This window comes from Stegostoma tigrinum, chromosome 1 (assembly GCF_030684315.1).
Source record: "Stegostoma tigrinum isolate sSteTig4 chromosome 1, sSteTig4.hap1, whole genome shotgun sequence".
Classification (NCBI taxonomy): domain Eukaryota; kingdom Metazoa; phylum Chordata; class Chondrichthyes; order Orectolobiformes; family Stegostomatidae; genus Stegostoma; species Stegostoma tigrinum.
This window is the reverse complement of record NC_081354.1, coordinates 114,013,949-114,033,177: the sequence shown is the minus strand read 5'-3', so window position 1 is coordinate 114,033,177 and position 19,229 is coordinate 114,013,949. Positions and strand designations below refer to the sequence as shown.

The 19,229-nt window shown below is 47.4% G+C and overlaps 1 protein-coding gene across 4 annotated transcripts in view; it reads right to left on the bottom strand.

Moving 5' to 3' along the window:
• Positions 1-19,229, bottom strand: part of micu3a (mitochondrial calcium uptake family, member 3a) — a 198,754-nt gene that overhangs the window by 137,123 nt on the left and 42,402 nt on the right. For all 4 annotated transcript variants that reach the window (XR_007248902.2, XR_007248903.2, XM_048544469.2 and 1 more), the window contains exons 3-4: positions 13,311-13,342; positions 11,765-11,843 (exon numbers count right to left, since the gene is read on the bottom strand). Coding sequence is in view for 2 of the 4 variants with exons in the window: in XM_048544469.2 (XP_048400426.2) it covers positions 11,765-11,843; positions 13,311-13,342 (111 nt within the window). In the remaining 2 variants the exon portion in view is untranslated. The remainder of the gene's footprint in view (positions 1-11,764; positions 11,844-13,310; positions 13,343-19,229) is intronic.

Sequence of the window (19,229 nt, the reverse complement as noted above, 5' to 3'; positions counted from 1 at the left end):
TGTGCGCAGCGTCAAGTCAATCGCGAGATGTGTGTCCACGTTGGCCTACCTGACCACCATCAAGGCGGACCTCCTGTTTCTGCAGGAGTGCGGGATACCGCACCTCGGCAGGTACGGGAAATGGTCCGGCGCCTGGACCTGTGGGCCTTCGATCTGGTCGGGGGGTAACGGCTGTCGCTCCTCGGGCCTGGCTATTCTGCTGCGGGGGCACAACTTCACCATCTCTCAAGTTCAGGAGGTGGTGGGGGGGCGCCTCCTAGTGGCTGACATCACCTACAGGAATGCTCCCCTGAGGCTGATCAACGTGTACGCCCCAGCGGTACGGAGTGAGCGGTTGGCCGTCCTGCAGCGGCTTCCACCCCTGCTGGCTACGTCCAGGCCGGTCATCCTAGGCGGAGACTTCAACTGCATCATTGATGCAGATGGAAGATCCGGCGTGGGGACAGCGGGTGGGGGGATTCAACTGGACGTCACGTCCAGATTCCTGATAGCACGGTGAAGGACGCCAAGCTGCTCGACGTCTTCAGCACCCCTGCAGACGGAGCGCAGCAGAGGTACACCTGGTCGCGGCCAGACGGGTCTATCCGCTCAAGGATAGACTTCCTGTTTGTGTCACGGACGTTCTTGGTCAGATCCACCGGTGTCGAGCCGGTTTCTTCTCTGACCACTGCCTCCTGTTGGCCGACTGTCACTTACAGGACGACCAGCCGACCGGCAAGGGGACGTGGAAGCTCAACACGACTCTGTTGACCCCAGAGAACGTTGAGGAGCTTAAGAGGGAGTATGCCGGTTGGAGAATCGTGAAACCCCTCTTTGAGTCTCCAGGCGACTGGTGGGAGACGGTGAAGGAGAACATCAAGAGGTTCTTTGTCCTCAAGGGTGTTCAGAAGGCAAGAGAGAGGCGGGGAAAGCTGTCGCGACTCCAGAAAAGGGTGCAGAACCTGCTCCTTCTGCAGTTGATTGGGGTCGATGTCACGGAGGACCTCCGCCAGGTGAGGGGCCAGCAAGCTTCGCTCTTCGCCGCGGAGGCCTCCAGGATAATCTTCCGGTCCAGGGTCCGCTCCGTGGAGCAGGACGAGACGTGCTCGCGTTTCTTCTTTCAGAAGGTGCACAAAGAGAGCTCTGTGCTTAGCCGGCTGAAGGAGGACGACGGCTCGGTGACGTCGTCTCGGCCCGACGTTTTGAGGATCAGCAGATCCTTCTATGCCGGACTGTACGACACGAAGCCCACGGACAGCACGGCCTCTGAGTCGTTCCTGTCGTCTATCACGGAGGTCTTAGACGACGGCACAAGGGAGTGGCTGGGCTGGCCGATATCCCTGGACGAGCTGACCAAAGCCCTCAAGTCCTTGCAGAGGAATAGGACTCCCGGAAGCGACGGCTTACCGGTTGAGCTGTATTCTGCTCTGTGGGGCCTGGTCGGCCAGGACCTGCTGGAGGTGTACGATAGTGCGCTTTGGGCAGGGGAAATGTGCAAGTCCATGAGGAAGGGCATCATCACCCTCATTTACAAGAGGAAGGGGGAGAGGGAAGAAATTAAGAATTGGCGTCCCATTTCACTTTTGAACGTGGACTACAAAATCCTGGCCAAGGTCATTGCCAACCGGGTCAGGTCTGTCCTGGAGTCAGTTATTCACCCTGACCAAACCTGTGCTGTGCCGGGCAGCAAGATCGCTGAGAGCCTCGCGCTCATCAGGGATACGATCGCCTACGTACAGGACAGGCGGGTGGAGACCTGCCTCGTCAGCCTGGACCAGGAGAAGGCCTTCGACAGGGTCTCTCATGCTTACATGAGGGACGTCCACTCCAAATTGGGGTTCGGGGAGGGCATCCGCAATTGGATCCGGTGCTCTACGTCAACATCGTTAGCGCAGTCTCGGTCAACGGGTGGGAATCAGACAGTTTTCCTGTTAGATCTGGAGTCAGGCAGGGTTGCCCGCTTACTCCTGCCTTGTTCGTGTGCTGTGTGGAGCCCTTCGCCGCATTCATCAGGAAGGACGTGAGCCTGAAGGGCGTGACTATCCCAGGCAGCGGAGGCCTTCAGGTCAAGACCTCCCTGTACATGGATGATGTTGCCGTCTTCTGCACCGATCGTCGGTCGGTGAGTAGGCTGTTGGACATCTGCGGCCAGTTTGAACTGGCCTCGCGTGCCAAAGTCAATAGGGGTAAGAGCGAGGTCATGTTCTTCAGGAACTGGGACGACCGCTCCTTCATCCCCTTCACCGTCAGGACAGACTACCTGAAGGTGCTGGGTGTTTGGTTTGGTGGAGCTGGGGCATGCATTAAGACTTGGGAGGAGTGTATCGCCAAATTTAAGCAGAAGCTGGGCAGTTGGACGCTCCGGTCCCTCTCCATCGCGGGTAAGAACCTGGTTGTCAGGTGCGAGGGGCTTTCGGTACTGTTGTGTGTGGCACAGGCCTGGCCTATTACCTGGACCTGCGCCGCTGCGGTCACCTGGGCCATCTTCCACTTCATTTGGGGGTCGAGGATGGACCGGGTCCGCAGAGACACCATGTACAAAGACCTGGGAAATGGGGGAAAGGGCGTACCGAACGCCACCCTCACCCTGACGGCTACCTTTGTGTGCGGCTGCATCAAGCTGTGCGTAGATCCTCAGTACGCAAACACCAAGTGTCACTACTTACTGAGGTTCTACCTGTCCCCGGTGTTGCGAAGGATGGGCCTGGCCTCATTGCCGTGGAACGCTCCGAGTAGTTGGACTGTTCCGTACCACCTGTCCTTCGTGGAGAAATTTTTGAAAGGAAACACCTTTGACCACTCGGCCGTCAGGCAGCGGTCAGCACGTAGTATCCTCAGGACCCTTCGGGAAAAGGAGAGGGTGGATCCCATCGTGTGGTTCCCCACGCAGACTGCCAAAGTCGTTTGGCAGAATGCCTCATCGCCAAAACTTTCAAACAAGCACAAGGACATTGCTTGGCTGGTGGTGAGAGGGGCTCTGCCAGTGAGATCCTTTATGCATGCCCGGAATCTCTGCACCACCGCACGCTGCCCTGAGGTGGCTGCGGGGGGGGACGAGACTGTTGATCACCTCCTTCTGGAGTGTGCCTATGCGCAGGAGGTCTGGAGGGGGATGCAGTGGTATTTGTCGAGGTTCGTCCCGAGCAGCTCCGTGACGCGGGACTCCGTGCTCTACGGGCTGTTTCCGGGGACGCACACCGAGACCAACATCAACTGCGCCTGGAGGTCCATCAATGCAGTCAAAGACGCTCTTTGGTCTGCCCGCAACTTGCTGGTCTGCCAGCTGAAAGAACTGACCCCGACCGAGTGTTGCAGACTGGCGCACTCCAAGGTCCAGGGCTACGTGCTGAGGGACGCGCTAAAGCTTGGGGCAGCCGCCGCCAAGGCGCGGTGGGGAAAGACCACCGTATGAGCCCCCTCGTCCAGAAAAGGGAAAAGAATCCTATCTGGTAACTGGGCCCAGCTGGCGCCTTCCGCAACTGATCAGGGGTCCAACTGGGACAGTGCGGGGTGACGACTGCCGGGGCGGTTTCTTTGCTTTGTGTTTTTTTGTTTCTTTTTTCTCTGTTTTGTTTTTTTTTTCCCTTTAGTTGGTGTACGTACCCCCGGGTAACCCGGAGTGGCTTGCATGACTGGGTAGGTGTATAAATGTTTTATTTTTTGTACATTCTGTGAATAAAGTATATTTTTTCAAATTAAAGAAAAGTGACGAAACGTCTGGGAACAAACCTTCAAGCTCAGTGAACCAGCTTACATCTGGAACAAAATAAAGACCCACTCTCTTGTGGACCGAGAGGAGGAGAGTGCTGTGTTGGAGGTGAAAGGAAGATGTCGGGTTGGCTGTGCACGCTTGCGACCAGTGGATCTTAATGCTGGCTTCGGCCTAACGCTGGTTCAGGGGAGCAGCCAACCTGTAACAATGGCTGCGGCAAGTGTTCGTGCCCCAGGTCAGGGGGTCTGGAACATTATCTGTTTTTCCGTAAAGAAGGTGGCTGAAGGTGCACCTGTGGACCGCACTTTCTTCGTGAAGAGGTTCCTGTTGGGCTGTTGTGGGTTCGCTGCTGCGGACATTTACTGCCTGCAGGATTTCCCCGGAGGAGGTTTTTACGATGTGACCTTCAGGAGTGCCAAGCTTTGCGAGCGCTTCCTGGAGGTTTTCAAGGAGAAAGGAGGTGAGGGCCCCCTCTCTGTATTGACTGCTGTCCTGCTGTTTGTGATGCCAGCGCAGAGGAGCCGTATGGTGACTGTACACATGTACAACCCGCATGTGCCAGCAGTTGATGTCCTGACCTTCCTTGGAAGGTACGTGAAGGTGGAAGGGGACCTAACTGACATCATGGACCCTTTTGGCATCTGGACCAGTAAGAGGCAGGTCAAGGTGACGCTGAGGATGGGCGCAGACGGGAATGTCGTACACCCACCGTCCAGCTTCGCGATTGGTGGGAGCAAGGGCTACCTGACCAATGCAGAGCAACCAAAAGTCTGCCATGCCTGTGGTAGGTCAGGTCACGTGGCGGCCGACTGCAAAGCCACCATCTGCAGGGAGGAGGGACACCTTGCAAAGGATTGCCCACAAGAGAAAAGCTGCAACCTTTGCGGGGAAGCGGGCCACTTCTATAGGGCATGTCCGCAGCGGGGGACCACCTATGCCCAGGTCGCCGGCAGGGGCAATGCGGGGCCAGCCCCGCCAGAGGAGAGGAAGGCACCAGGGCCCAGCAAGGACCCCACTAATGTGCAGGAGGGCCCAGCCCCGCAGGATGGGCCCGAGGCCAGCAAAGCGCCCCTGCAGGCTCCGCTACCCCCACCACCCCCTCTCCCCCGCCAACAACCTGGAGTCGATGGAGGCGGCGACAGGCGACCCGGGGAGTGGACGACGGTTCGGAAAGTGAGGAGGAAGGTGTGTCGACGGGCCCAGGAACCGCAACCATCAGGCAGGAAGAGGCAGCTACAGGGGGGCTATAAGAGCTCCTCTAACGAAGGGGAGTTGGAGAGGGCCTGCCCGAAGCAGAAGTTAAAGATCTCGTGGGAGAAGGAAAGCAGCACCCCGCTTCCAGGTGATGGGAGGCGTCCTGAGGCTCCCTCCGACACCCAGTCAAGTGCCGCTGGGGCACTGGAGGGCCCCCCGGAACTTCCAGGCGGAAAGGAGGAAACAGTGCATCCCCAGCCTGACCCAGAGCCGGACCCTCCTGCCTCCGCACCCCTGACGGGGGGATACCACCCGGAAGGCAGCACGGACGGTTTCCTGAGCCCGGACAGCATCCAGCAGTTAGCCCGCGCAATAGGCATGACGGGACAGATGGAGGGGCTGGACCTTGGACTTGGGGAGGGTACTGCGGTCACTGCCCACAATGGGGGTATGAGTTGCGAGCATTAATGTGCGCAGTGTCAAGTCCACCGCAAGATGGCCTACCTGACCACCGTCAAGGTAGACCTCCTGTTTCTGCAGGAGTGCGGGATACCGCACCTCGGCAGGTACGGGAAATGATCCGGCGCCTGGACCTGTGGGCCTTCGATCTGGTCGGGGGGTAACAACTGTTGCTCCTCGGGCCTGGCTATTCTGCTTTTGGGGCGCGACTTCACCATCTCTCAAGTTCAGGAGGTGGTGGTGGGGGCGCCTCCTAGTGGCTGATGTCACCTACAGGAATGCTCCCCTGAGGCTGATCAACGTGTACGCCCCAGTGGTACGGAGTGAGCGGTTGGCCGTCCTGCAGCGGCTTCCACCCCTGCTGGCTACGTCCAGGCCGGTCATCCTAGGCGGAGACTTCAACTGCATCATCGATGCAGATGGAAGATCCGGCGTGGGGACAGCGGGTGGGGGGACTCAACTGGACATCACGTCCAGATTCCTGATGGGCACGGTGAAGGACGCCAAGCTGCTCGACGTCTTCAGCACCCCTGCAGACGGAGCGCAGCGGAGGTACACCTGGTTGCGGCCAGACGGGTCTATCCGCTCAAGGATAGACTTCCTGTTTGTGTCCGGGCGTTCTCGGTCAGGTCCACCGGTGTCGTGCCGGTGTTCTTCTCTGACCACTGCCTCCTGCTGGCCGACTGTCACTTACAGTACGACCAGCCGGCCGGCAAAGGGACATGGAAGCTCAACTTGACTCTGTTGACCCCAGAGAACGTCGAGGAGCTTAAGAGGGAGTATGCCGGTTGGAGAACCGTGAAACCCCTCAGCGTCTCTGGGCGACTGGTGGGAGACGGTGAAGGAGAACATCAAGAGGTTCTTTGTCCTCAAGGGTGTTCGGAAGGCGAGAGAGAGGCGGGGGAAGCTGTCGTGACTCCAGAAAAGGGTGCAGAACCTGCTCCTTCTGCAGTTGATGGGGGTCGATGTCACGGAGGACCTCCGCCAGGTGAGGGGCCAGCAAGCCTCACTCTTCGCCGCAGAGGCCTCCAGGATAATCTTCCGGTCCAGTGTCCGCTCCATGGAGCGGGACGAGACGTGCTCGCGTTTCTTCTTTCAGAAGGTGCACAAAGAGAGCTCTGTGCTTAGCCGGCTGAAGGAGGACGACGGCTCGGTGACGTCGTCTCGACCCGACATTTTGAGGATCAGCAGATATTTCTATGCCGGACTGTATGACACGAAGCCCACGGACAGCACCGCCTCCGAGTCGTTCCTGTCGTCTATCACGGAGGTCTTAGACAACGGCACGAGTGAGTGGCTGGACCGGCCCATATCCCTGGACGAGCTGACCAAAGCCCTCAAGTCCTTAGAGGAATAGGACTCCCGGAAGCGACGGCTTACCGGTTGAGCTGTATTCCGCTCTGTGGGACCTGGTCGGCCAGGACCTGCTGGAGGTGTACGGTAGTGCGCTTCGGGCAGGGGAAATGTCCAAGTCCATGAGGAAGGGCATCATCACCCTCATTTACAAGAGGAAGGGGGAGAGGGAAGAAATTAAGAATTGGCGTCCCATTTCACTATTGAATGTGGACTACAAAATCCTGGCCAAGGTCATAGCCAACCGGGTCAGGTCTGTCCTGGAGTCGGTGATTCACCCTGACCAAACATGTGCTGTGCCGGGCAGGAAGATCGCCGAGAGCCTCGCGCTCATCAGGGATACGATCGCCTACGTACAGGACAGGTGGGTGGAGACCTGCCTCGTCAGCCTGGACCAGCAGAAGGCCTTCGACAGGGTCTCTCATGCTTACATGAGGGACGTCCTCTCCAAATTGGGGTTCAGGGAGGGCATCTGCAATTGGATCCGGCTGCACTACGCCAACATCGTTAGCGCAGTCTCGGTCAACGGGTGGGAATCAGACAGTTTTCCTGTTAGATCTGGAGTCAGGCAGGGTTGCCCGCTCACTCCTGCCTTGTTCGTGTGCTGTGTGGAGCCCTTTGCCGCATCCATCAGGAAGGACGTCAGCCTGAAGGGCGTGACTATCCCAGGCAGTGGACGCCTTCAGGTCAAGACCTCCCTGTACATGGACGATGTCGCCGTCTTCTGCACAGATCGTCGGTCGGTGAGTAGACTATTGGACATCTGCGGCCAGTTTGAACTGGCCTCGGGTGCCAAAGTCAATAGGGGTAAGAGCGCGGTCATGTTCTTCGGGAACTGGGACGACCGCTCCTTCATCCCATTCACAGTCAGGACAGATTACCTGAAGGTGCTGGGTGTTTGGTTTGTTAGAACTGGGGCATGCACTAAGATTTGGAAGGAGTGTGTCACCAAACTGAAGCAGAAGCTGGGCAGGTGGACGCTCCGGTCCCTCTCCATCGCGGGTAAGAACCTGGTCGTCAGGTGCGAGGGGCTTTTGGTACTGTTGTGTGTGGCACAGGCCTGGCCTATTCCCTGGACCTGCGCCGCTGCTGTCACCCGGGCCATCTTCCACTTCATTTGGGGGTCGAGGATGGACCGGGTCCGCAGGGACACCATGTACAAAGACCTGGGAAATGGGGGAAAGGGCGTACCGAATGCCACCCCCACCCTGACTTTTGTGTGTGGCTGCATCAAGCTGTGCGTAGATCCTCAGTACGCAAACACCAAGTGTCACTACTTACTGAGGTTCTACCTGTCCCCGGTGTTGCGAAGGATGGGCCTGGCCTCGTTGCCGCGGAACGCTCCAAGTAGTTGGACCGTTCCGTACCACCTGTCCTTCGTGGAGAAATTTTTGAAAGGAAACACCTTTGACCACAAGGCCGTCAGGCAGTGGTCAGCACGTAGTATCCTCGAGACCCTTCGGGAAAAGGAGAGGGTGGATCCCATCGTGTGATTCCCCATGCAGACTGCCAAAGTCGTTTGGCAGAATGCCTCATCACCAAAACTTTCAAACAAGCACAAGGACATTGCTTGGCTGGTGGTGAGAGGGGCTCTGCCAGTGAGATCCTTTATGCATGCCCGGAATCTCTGCACCACCGCACGCTGCCCTCGAGGTGGCTGCGGGGGGGGGACGAGACTGTTGATCACCTCCTTCTGGAGTGTGCCTATGTGCAGGAGGTCTGGAGGGGGATGCAGTGGTTTTTGTCGAGGTTCGTCCCGAGCAGATCCGTGACACGGGACTCCGTGCTCTATGGGCTGTTTCCCGGGACGCACACCAAGGCTAACATCAACTGCGCCTGGAGGACCATCAATGCAGTGAAAGACGCTCTTTGGTCTGCCCGCAACTTGCTGGTCTGCCAGCTGAAAGAACTGACCCCGACCGAATGTTGCAGACTGGCGCACTCCAAGGTCCAGGACTACGTGCTGAGGGACGCTCTAAAGCTTGGGACAGCCGCCGCCAAGGCGCGGTGGGGAAGGACCATGGTATGAAACCCCTCGTCCAGAATAGAAAAAAGGGCCCTATCTGGTACCTGGGCCCAGCTGCCGCCTTCCCCAACGGTCAGGGGGCCAACTGGGACTGTGCTGGGTGACAACTGCCTGGGTATTTTCTTTGCTTTGTTTTTTTTTCTTCTTTGTTTGTTTTTTTCCCTTAGTTGATGTATGTACCCCCTGGGTAACCTGGAGCGGCTTGCACGACTGGGTAGGTGTATAAATATGTTTTTTTTTTGTACATCTTATGAATAAAGTATATTTTTTCAAATTAAAAAAAAGTGACGAAACGTCTGAAAACAAACCTTCCAGCTCAGCGAGCAAACTCACATCCAGAACCTCAACCTGAGCTACAAATCTTCTCAAAACTCGCTAACACCATACTATTATAGTTATATATATTGATTTTACATTTAAAGTTAAATATCTTTACAGTTGAATAGAAAAGCTTATGAAAATTTGATTTGAAAAGTAATCAGTGGAATTTAGCAATTTCTACTCAATACAAGATTTTAAAAACTTCACTGTTCATACTAGAATGTAATTAGCACGACAAGATTACCAGAAGCAAGAATGTTAACTACTGACAAATCTATAAATAAATTGGCACTGTCGATACAGTTGCATAAGGATACCATGTGCTACAGTTGTATTCTCACTACTTTATATCAGCAAGTTTAGGTCTAAACGACCATGTCAGAATATCCTTTAGCGTTTTCCTCTGCTAAACAAAACTGGTCTTAGAAAGAAACTCTCAATATTGTGTCTTCAAATATACCAGAAAATGGATCCTTCTCTGGTAAATATAGTCTTGCAGTGGTCTAGCAGGATTACACGAGAGCTTGAAAAATTCAAATCCAAAATTCTTCCCCTCCAGTCAAGTTTTTGACAATACTACCCTCTGTTAAACTTCTCTCCAGGAATAAGCAATGTTTATATTACCAAAATACTTAATACCCACTGAATTACAAAGTGTCGCTGTGTTTCTTTGTAAACGCCTTCAAATTCTAGTTCAAATAATTGACACTGACAAGGCAAAAGTTCAAATAGATGTTGTTAAGCAGCAAAATTCCACAGCAACACCTCACAAAAAGGTTTCTTGCACACACTGTAACTCAATGCTATTCTAACAGTTAATTCTATTCACAAATATCTGTAGTAAGAACATGAAATTGTCTTGCTAGCCAGGGACCTCAAATAGACTTAGACATTCTCGAGGGCCTTCACAAGCCCTTCCAAAGATGAGCTTTGTTTGATGGCTAGCATAATACCTTTGTGAGTAACTTTGCTTTGGTTTGAAACTCAACACCAGGATTAACAGGTTTCAACCCAGTTCTGGTGCTCAGTTTTCAGTTCCAACCTTGGTATTTGGTCTGAGTGTGAAAAAGTACCTACATCACAGGTATTCAGAGTGTAGGAATTAACTTCTCAAAGCTCAAATGGCAGCTTTATCCATCAACAATGAACAACATTCTGGAAATGTAAGGTTTTAAAAATCACAAACTCCTACCAACAAAAGGAATGAAAATTCACAGTAATTTCAGCATTTTTTCATGGTTATGCTTTTGAAATTGCAACTGACTGCACTCTCTAGTTTCAGAAACATTTAGTTTTTCACATTTAATACTTAAGTAAAACTACCTATTAACAAATTGTGAACATGACTACACGTATTGAAAGTCTGATGAAAAGACATTAACTTCCTTTTGGAGACCAAATATTAGATTTATGTTAATAGATATAGAAACTACGTAGTAGTAGGATGTTAGTGCACAAGAATGTTTATAAAAAGGTATGATCCTCTTGATATTTAGTGTTGCATACCAAGGCTTTCATTCCACATTCTTGTTAAAATTGCATTTTAGACACTTTGATTACTCATCCCAAACTACAGTAAGGCTCTGTGTATTTTGGAAATCATCTGAACTTAATACATTTTGATCCAAATATAAGCTATGATTTTAAAGCACTTATCTTCCCCTAATTTCAACCAATTTCTGTATTGTCCCAACTAAAATAATTATCTTTTAAAAAGTACATTAAACAATCAAATGTACACAATAACTTAATTATATTGGCTGTGTTTCGTTTTAAATGATATATTGTAAAATGCATTGGCAAATAAAATTCCCTTGGTCTTGATTAACTTTGATCACGACATGCCAAATCACTTGAACAGCACTCTTCCGTAATGAAGTGGAAATCATGCTTTCATAACCTCCCGAACACACCATTTCAATTTACTTGACATAGATGCTATATTAAAATTCAACTTTTCCACAACTCTGCTAGATGTACCATATCCTAAACTACGTCCTCTTCATTTACTGCAGACTTCAGTGTCAAGTAATGGCCACTCATCCCTAAATAACCAGTGTTATCACACCATGGCTTCTCCTGACCCCACTCCAAATCCCCCATTACATCTAGCACATTTTGTATTTTTTCTTTGATACTGTGGTGCATCTCTTCCCATTCCCTTCACTACACCTTGCCAGAGTCTTCAACTATTGGATCCTCCTGTCTGAAATCTCCACCTATACCTCTACTTCTCCAGTACTTGCTCCTGTTTTAAAACCTCCTCCATTTTCTCCTACCATTAACTATTTGTTATCATTGAAATTCAGTTTAAATGTAAGCAAAGTTTACGGAATTATAATACTATGGCACCTAAAGTGCAATTAAAAGTAAGTTGCTTTTTCAGCACAAAATCTATGAAGTCCATACACCTCACAAATACATTTTGACCTTGGTTGCAAAGAAGTGTTGCTGTATTTTTACTAAATTTGCTCACTGATCATAACAAGTTCCTTTTGAACTAAGCAACATGAAAATGAGGCAAGGGAGCAAACCAGACGAACCAAAAGTCTCTTAGAACCATGTTTACCCATGGTCCATCATCATTATACATAAATATTTTGAGTTATCACTAAACCAGGACATCAATATTGGCTACAAGATGAACCTTGTTTGCATGTTTTATAAATTCATGACGAAAAACAAATGCAATGCCAACTCATCTGAAGCATTTCACTAACCTCTATCATGTAAAGTTCGAAATAGTCTTGAAGAGCCTTTCCATACCGGAGGTGTTTCTGCAAGCATGTTTTCCAATTCCTGTAAAACCACGTAAAGAAATAAAATGCTTGAAGTGGAGGAAAAAAAATATATCTCAACAAGATTTTGTTTAAAGTAGATTTTCATCTACAGATCTAAATCCATTCTCATGTGTTTTGGTAAAGGTGTTCATCCCACTTGCAAGGGACAATTAAAAGACCGCACTGATATGGGGCAAAATGTCTGAAAGCATTCCCAAGATTTCTCAACACATTATTGGCTTTTTCAAAGGCTAGTAAAAAGTTCCAGGCAAAAAGAATAGAGAACTTCAGGCACAGGCAGGCGTTTACAAGAAAGCGGCTACAGAGGACTACCACAAGCGTCCAGGGAGAAGATGGAATTGCTATACATCAGTTTTTGTATTGACCCAAGTTCTGAGAAAATATTCCTCACATCATTCAGAAATTTATGTCAGCACACAAAGCAGTAATGGGTACAGTTAATCAAACACAACTAATACAGCCTCCTTTAGGAAAATGTACCTCTCTCAACACAACAACTGCAAAAATGAGATAATGTCACCTTGCTTTGCAGATAGCAATGAGAGGTCACAAAGAACCTCTTGGTAGTCTGACTAGCATGGCATCCTCTGAAAACAGCAAGTTGTAATGTAGAAAACTATCTGAAAACACTTAACAGAGAAATGAAGACTGGGTGAAAGGAGAATATCAAGGATTAACAAAATATTCGTAGATTAAGTCAATTTTAAAGGGGGTCTTAAAGAGGAGAAGGAGGAACATTAAAGGGAAAGGAATGACAGACCATAAGGTGTAATTAGCTGAAGGAAATAAAACATCATTAGTGGAATGACTGTCATTTATGGAAGAGCTCTAAACTTGCACTATGCTTTACTTCAATTCATGAAAAACCTGGCTCTCAATTTTAGGCCATATCCCATAACGAAAGGAAATAGTTTATTTCCATCTATCAAGGTGCTCTCCATAGATCTTAAAACATTGATTTAATCCTCTGTGTTTCAGGGAACACAACCCCAGAATGGACAAATAGCAAGTTTGAGGGGAAATATATGAAAACACCAAATATGATCTTTAATATTTTGTACAGGGTTAATTTACATAAAATAAAAAATGACATTTTTGAATCCGATCCTTTTAATTTACACTAACGTTAGTATTTATAGTGCATACAAATCCTTAAAATAATGTACTTTCAATCATATTAAATATTTTACGTTTGTGTATTTAGCATATCGTAAACATTGTGCAATCATTTTATCCCCTATAATTTATTTAAAAGCTACAGAGGCAAATTTTACTTTTGACATGAAAAAGGGCGGAAAATTCAATTGTGGATCAGTCATTAGCAACATAACCCCCTCAATTATACACTGTATCATAAAGAGAGGAAGAAGAGGCAAGGTGTAAAATAGGCAATCATTCTTCTACAGCCAGTTTTCCACATTCAACCAAATGTTGAAATCAGCCTCACTGCCTCAGGATTGCTCACCTGTTTTGAAAGGGATTTCCGAGGTCTAAAACCTGCAAAACAAAGTTCACTTATTTCAATCATTGCATTATATAAATTGTGAAAATAAAATCGGTGTATATCCTTTAAGATTCATAAATCAATACCCATTACTGTCAAAGTACATTTAAGCCTGAAAGATTAAAGGTAACTAGATAGAGGTCTTCAAGATTGTAAAAAATTATAAGATAGTGATAAAGTGTATTTGCTGGTTAGCAAGATGACAATGAGGACACAAATTTAAGAGGTATATTGCTGAAGTAGAACCTATATGGGTTTAAAATAAATTAGACCATTGCATGAAAAGGAACAACGTTAACTGTTCAGCAGGAAAGCAATATTAGATTAAATAGCTTGTGCTAAATGACACAAATGTGTACTAGGTGAGGAAATTTGCTTCCTGCATATCATATTTCTGCTGCACCCTGTCTTCGTACCCAACTTTTGTCAGCAGGTACCCCAACTTTGCCCAACGTTGTGAATGTAGTGAGAGAGGTGGGAAGGGAGCACTTATTCTGAACATCAGATTTTCCATGTCCTCATCACTCAATAAGACGTGAGACATAAAAAACACATTACTCTTTTCTGCCAGTCTGAAATGATACATTATGATTAAAGAGGTTAAAAATCAGGAACAATATATTTCAATATAATATTCAATGCCCCCTTTTAAGTAGGAAGTCTTTCAGCTATCAGATTTCCTAGGAATTAAAATGTAGCAAATGTTCTAACGCACTTCTTGCAAGTTGTATTAAAAATGAGCCTAGAAACTGACTCCATTAAGAATAAACACTTAAGTCCAGAAAACTGGCAAGTGAGGGAATTTGGTGCAGTTAAGGAGGACAGCCTGTTCAGGCCTTTTACACAAGAAAGGGAACTAGCAACTGTGAGTCACAAGAGCTGAAGCCTGCAGGAATTAAATGGGTATACAGGTAGGTAATTGCTAAGTTGCAATCCTTCCCCCACCCTTTCTAAACTGGGGTAGTAGTTTAGACAGATACTGTTGAGATAAAAAGTATTGTATTAAGTTTATAGCAGTACTAGTTAAGCTTCATAACATAACCACAGATCACCTCAGTGATATTCTAAACTTGGATACAACAGCACAGAAATAGGATCAGAAGTGGACCATACGACCCAGTGAAATCTCCTCCACTGTTCAATTCAATCGTGGCTATTCTTAGCTTCAAACTCACTTTCCTGCCTCCCTTTCATCTCCCAAGAAAACAAAAATCTGTCTATTCCAGCCTTAAATGTTCTCAACAATGGAATATTCTGGAATAGAAGATTCAAAAGTTTCATATTTCTTTGGGTGAGGTAACTTATCTCAGTATTAAATGATTGGACCCTTCTCCTGATATTGTGACCCCGTTTCAAATGTCCCAAACAATGGTGAAAAAAGTCAGCATTGATCCCATCAAGCAGCTCAGAATCTTGTACATTTCAAACAGAATGCATCTCTCACTTCCAAATTCCAGAGAAAATAAACCAAATGTGCTCAATTTCTCACCACAATCTTTTAACATAATGATCAATTTAGTGAATTTAGTGAATTTAGCTGAGCTTTTCTTCAATGTGCATACCAAAACTACACATTATACTCCAAATGTGGTCTCACCAAAATTCTGTGCAATTCTAGCAAGACCTTTTTATTCTTGTACTCCAGTCCCATTACAGTAAAGACCAATATGCCACCTGCCTTCCTGGCTGCTTGTTGTACCTGTATACTTTGTGTTCCTTGTAGGATGCCACACATCTCTCTTTGAAAATCAAAACTTAAGTTTCAGACCTTTTAAAAAAATTCTTTCATTCTTACTAACAAATAAATCATTTCACATTTCTACATGAAATACTCTATCTACCATATCTATAACCAGCGGTGACAGTTTAAGGATGCAAGCCACGCTGTTTATGGCTGGTATGAGGAGAAACTTCTTCACCCAGTGTGCATTGAACCTGTGGAATTCTCTGCTGCAGAAAACAGCTGAGGCTAAAACATAGAGTTGGATGATCAGCATAATCATATTCAAAGGCAGAACGCAGATTCAATGGTCCAAATGGCCTACTTCTGCTCCTATTTTCTATTTTTCTATGTTATGACCCACTTATTTAACCTGTCTCCATCTCCTTGTGTCTACCCAATAGCTTCCTCTCCACAAATTTAGATATATTAATTCTGCCTCTTTACCTCTGTCACTACTATAGATTGTAAATAGCTAAGGCCACAGCATGGACCTTTATGGTACTCGACTTCACTGTGCACACTAAAAATGCCCAGTTTATGCAGATTTTACGTCCCTTCCATTAACTAATCTTCTATTCCTGTTGAAGTATTATTCCAAACCCCATGAGACATTATCAGGCTTGCTTATGTTTTTTGTGCAACCTTCTCAAATGTGTTTTGGAAATCTAGGTATAGAACATTTACTAGTTCCCCTTATAAACTCCTACTTAAATCCTCAAAATAAAAGCTGCAGTAAGTTTGTCAAATAAGATTTCACTTTATAAAATCATGTTGACTTGGTTTAATCAACTATGATTTTCTTAGTGAATTCCATACAAGATTCCAGTACTTTCTCCATAATTATATCAGGTTAATTGGCTTGCCATTGTTTTCTCTCTATCGTGTCTTGCCAAATCTAATGGGACCATTCCTGAATTAACAGCTAATGCATCCACCATCTCTGTACCTTTCTCCTTTAGAACCCAAGAGTTTAGGCCATTGAGTCCATTGTGCCAAATGTCATGAACCCTTTTCTAATATTTTTTTTCCAGATGGCATATGCCCCTGCAAAAAAAACAGGAATGTTGGTTGTTTCAGGCACCTGGTGTCAGCATCAATTATTTTCTGGTCAACTACAACAGGCATTAATTGCTGGGTAATGTTTCCTCTATATCATCAATGTACCAAACCCTAACTGAACAGCAATTTCTATGTCAGTCACAGTTACAGACTTGGACTTGAAACGTGAAAGAACAATCCAAAAATCAGGGTAGTTTTTATATGGAACAAAATTAATGAGGATAGAGAAAAGTATAATGCTAAATTATCTGCTTTAAAGGGATGCCATATTCCAGATTTCTCCAGTTGGTGAACCTGACAATGTGCTGATATGGCACAGTTGATAGACTACTCAGTGTAAGTCTGTAAATAATTATAATAAATCTGTTAACAACTTGCATGCTAAACTGTTGGCTGGCCAACAGAAGACAGCGTGTGGTAGTAGAAGGAAAATATTCTGCCTGGAAGTCAGTGGTGAGTGGGGTTCCACAGGGCTCTGTCCTTGGGCCTCTACTGTTTGTAATTTTTATTAATGACTTGGACGAGGGAATTGAAGGATGGGTCAGCAAGTTTGCAGACGACACAAAGGTCGGAGGTGTCGTTGACAGTGTAGAGGGCTGTTGTAGGCTGCAGCGGGACATTGACAGGATGCAGAGATGGGCTGAGAGGTGGCAGATGGAGTTCAACCTGGATAAATGCGAGGTGATGCATTTTGGAAGGTCGAATTTGAAAGCTGAGTACAGGATTAAGGATAGGATTCTTGGCAGCGTGGAGGAACAGAGGGATCTTGGTGTGCAGATACATAGATCCCTTAAAATGGCCACCCAAGTGGACAGGGTTGTTAAGAAAGCATATGGTGTTTTGGCTTTCATTAACAGGGGGATTGAGTTTAAGAGTCGTGAGATCTTGTTGCAGCTCTATAAAACTTTGGTTAGACCGCACTTGGAATACTGCGTCCAGTTCTGGGCGCCCTATTTTCGGAAAGATGTGGATGCTTTGGAGAGGGTTCAGAGGAGGTTTACCAGGATGCTGCCTGGACTGGAGGGCTTATCTTATGAAGAGAGGTTGACTGAGCTCGGTCTCTTTTCATTGGAGAAAAGGAGGAGGAGAGGGGACCTAATTGAGGTATACAAGATAATGAGAGGCATAGATAGAGTCGATAGCCAGAGACTATTTCCCAGGGCAGAAATGGCTAGCACGAGGGGTCATAGTTTTAAGCTGGTTGGTGGAAAGTATAGAGGGGATGTCAGAGGCAGGTTCTTTACGCAGAGAGTTGTGAGAGCATGGAATGCGTTGCCAGCAGCAGTTGTGGAAGCAAGGTCATTGGGGTCATTTAAGAGACTGCTGGACATGCATATGGTCACAGAAATTTGAGGGTGCATCCATGAGGATCAATGGTCGGCACAACATTGTGGGCTGAAGGGCCTGTTCTGTGCTGTACTGTTCTATGTTCTATGTTCTATGTTCTAAACTGCATTTCTTAAAGTAAGCGTGTAACTGTTACTTTTAGCCATTTGGTGATTTTTGTGCTAACTATCCGTATTAGTGTGAAAATTTCAAGAGAATATGATCTTTTGATAGTAATTTTGGAATACTGCTTTCAATTCTGGTCTCCCTACTATAGGAAACATGCTGTTAAACTTGAAATGGTGCAGAAAAGATTTGTGAGGATGTTGCTGAGGTTGGAGGGTTTGAGCTATCGGGCCAGGCTGAATCGACCGGGGCTATTTTCCCTGGAGCATTGGAAACTGAGGGGTGACCTTATAGAGATTTATAAAATAGTGAGGGGCACGGACAAGGTGAATTGCCAATGTCTTTTTCCCAGGGTAGGGGAGTGCAAAAGTAGAGGGTATAGGTTTAAGGTGAGAGGGGCAAGATATGAAAGGGACCTAAGGGACAACTTTTTCATGCAGAGTGTGGTGCGTTCATGGAATAAGCTGCCAGAGGAAGTGGTGGAGGCTAGTACAATTACAACATTTAAAAGACATCTGGATGGGTACATAAATAGGAAGACTTTAGAGGAAAATGTACCCAATGTTGGTAAATGGGACGAGATTAGTTTAGGATATCTGGTCAGCATGGGCGAGTTGGGCTGAAGGATGTGTTTATGTGCTGTACAAGTGTATGATTCTTTGGCAGGACTGTCTTTTGTAGTACGTTGAGACAATGTCTCTTCTTTTATAACAGGCTAACAATGAAGATTATGAAATTTAAGGTTGGGTATACGTATGGCAGGTAGGAAAGCATGAACAATTGCATTCATCACGCAGCATAAAGTATGCTTCTATGAAAGTATTAAGAGTATTAATTGGTTGTGTCAGGAATTACTCTCATCTTACCTGAATGGCCTCAGTTCCTTCAATAATCAAGAGTTTCAAAACCATCTAGGAAAAGCAACCTACTTAATCAATACAGAGATAATGGGAACTGTAGATGCTGGAGAATCCAAGATAACAAAATGTGAAGCTAGATGAACACAGCAGGCCAAACAGCATCTCAGGAGCACAAAAGCTGACGTTTCGGGCCTAGGCCCTTCATCAGAGAGCCTCCGGAACTCCATCAACAAACACATAGATTTGGAGCCAATCTACCATCCCCTGAGAAAAAGAACAGGAAACGACATCACCAACGCAAGGAAACCTAAACAGATAAATAGAAAGCCGGACATAACGCCAGTGCTTCGTCAGAGGCTCACTGTTGATGTTACCTAGAATGGTGATGAAACATCTGGGAACAAACCTTCAAGCTCAGTGAACCAGCTTACATCTGGAACAAAATAAACACCCACTCTCTTGTGGACCGAGTGGAGGAGAGCGCTGTGTTGGAGGTGGAAGGAAGACGTCGGGTTGGCTGTGCACCCTTGCAACCGGTGGATCTTAATGCTGGCTTCGGCCTAACGCTGGTTCAGAGGAGAAGCCAACCTGCAACGATGGCTGCGGCGAGTGCTCGTGCCCCAGGTCAGAGGGTCCGGAACACCATCCGTGTCTCCGTGAAGAAGGTGGCTGAAGGTGCACCTGTGGACCGCACCTTCTTCGTGGAGAGGGTCCAGTTGGACTGTTGTGGGTTCGCTGCTGCGGACATTTACTGCCTGCAGGATTTCCCCGGAGGAGGTTTTTACG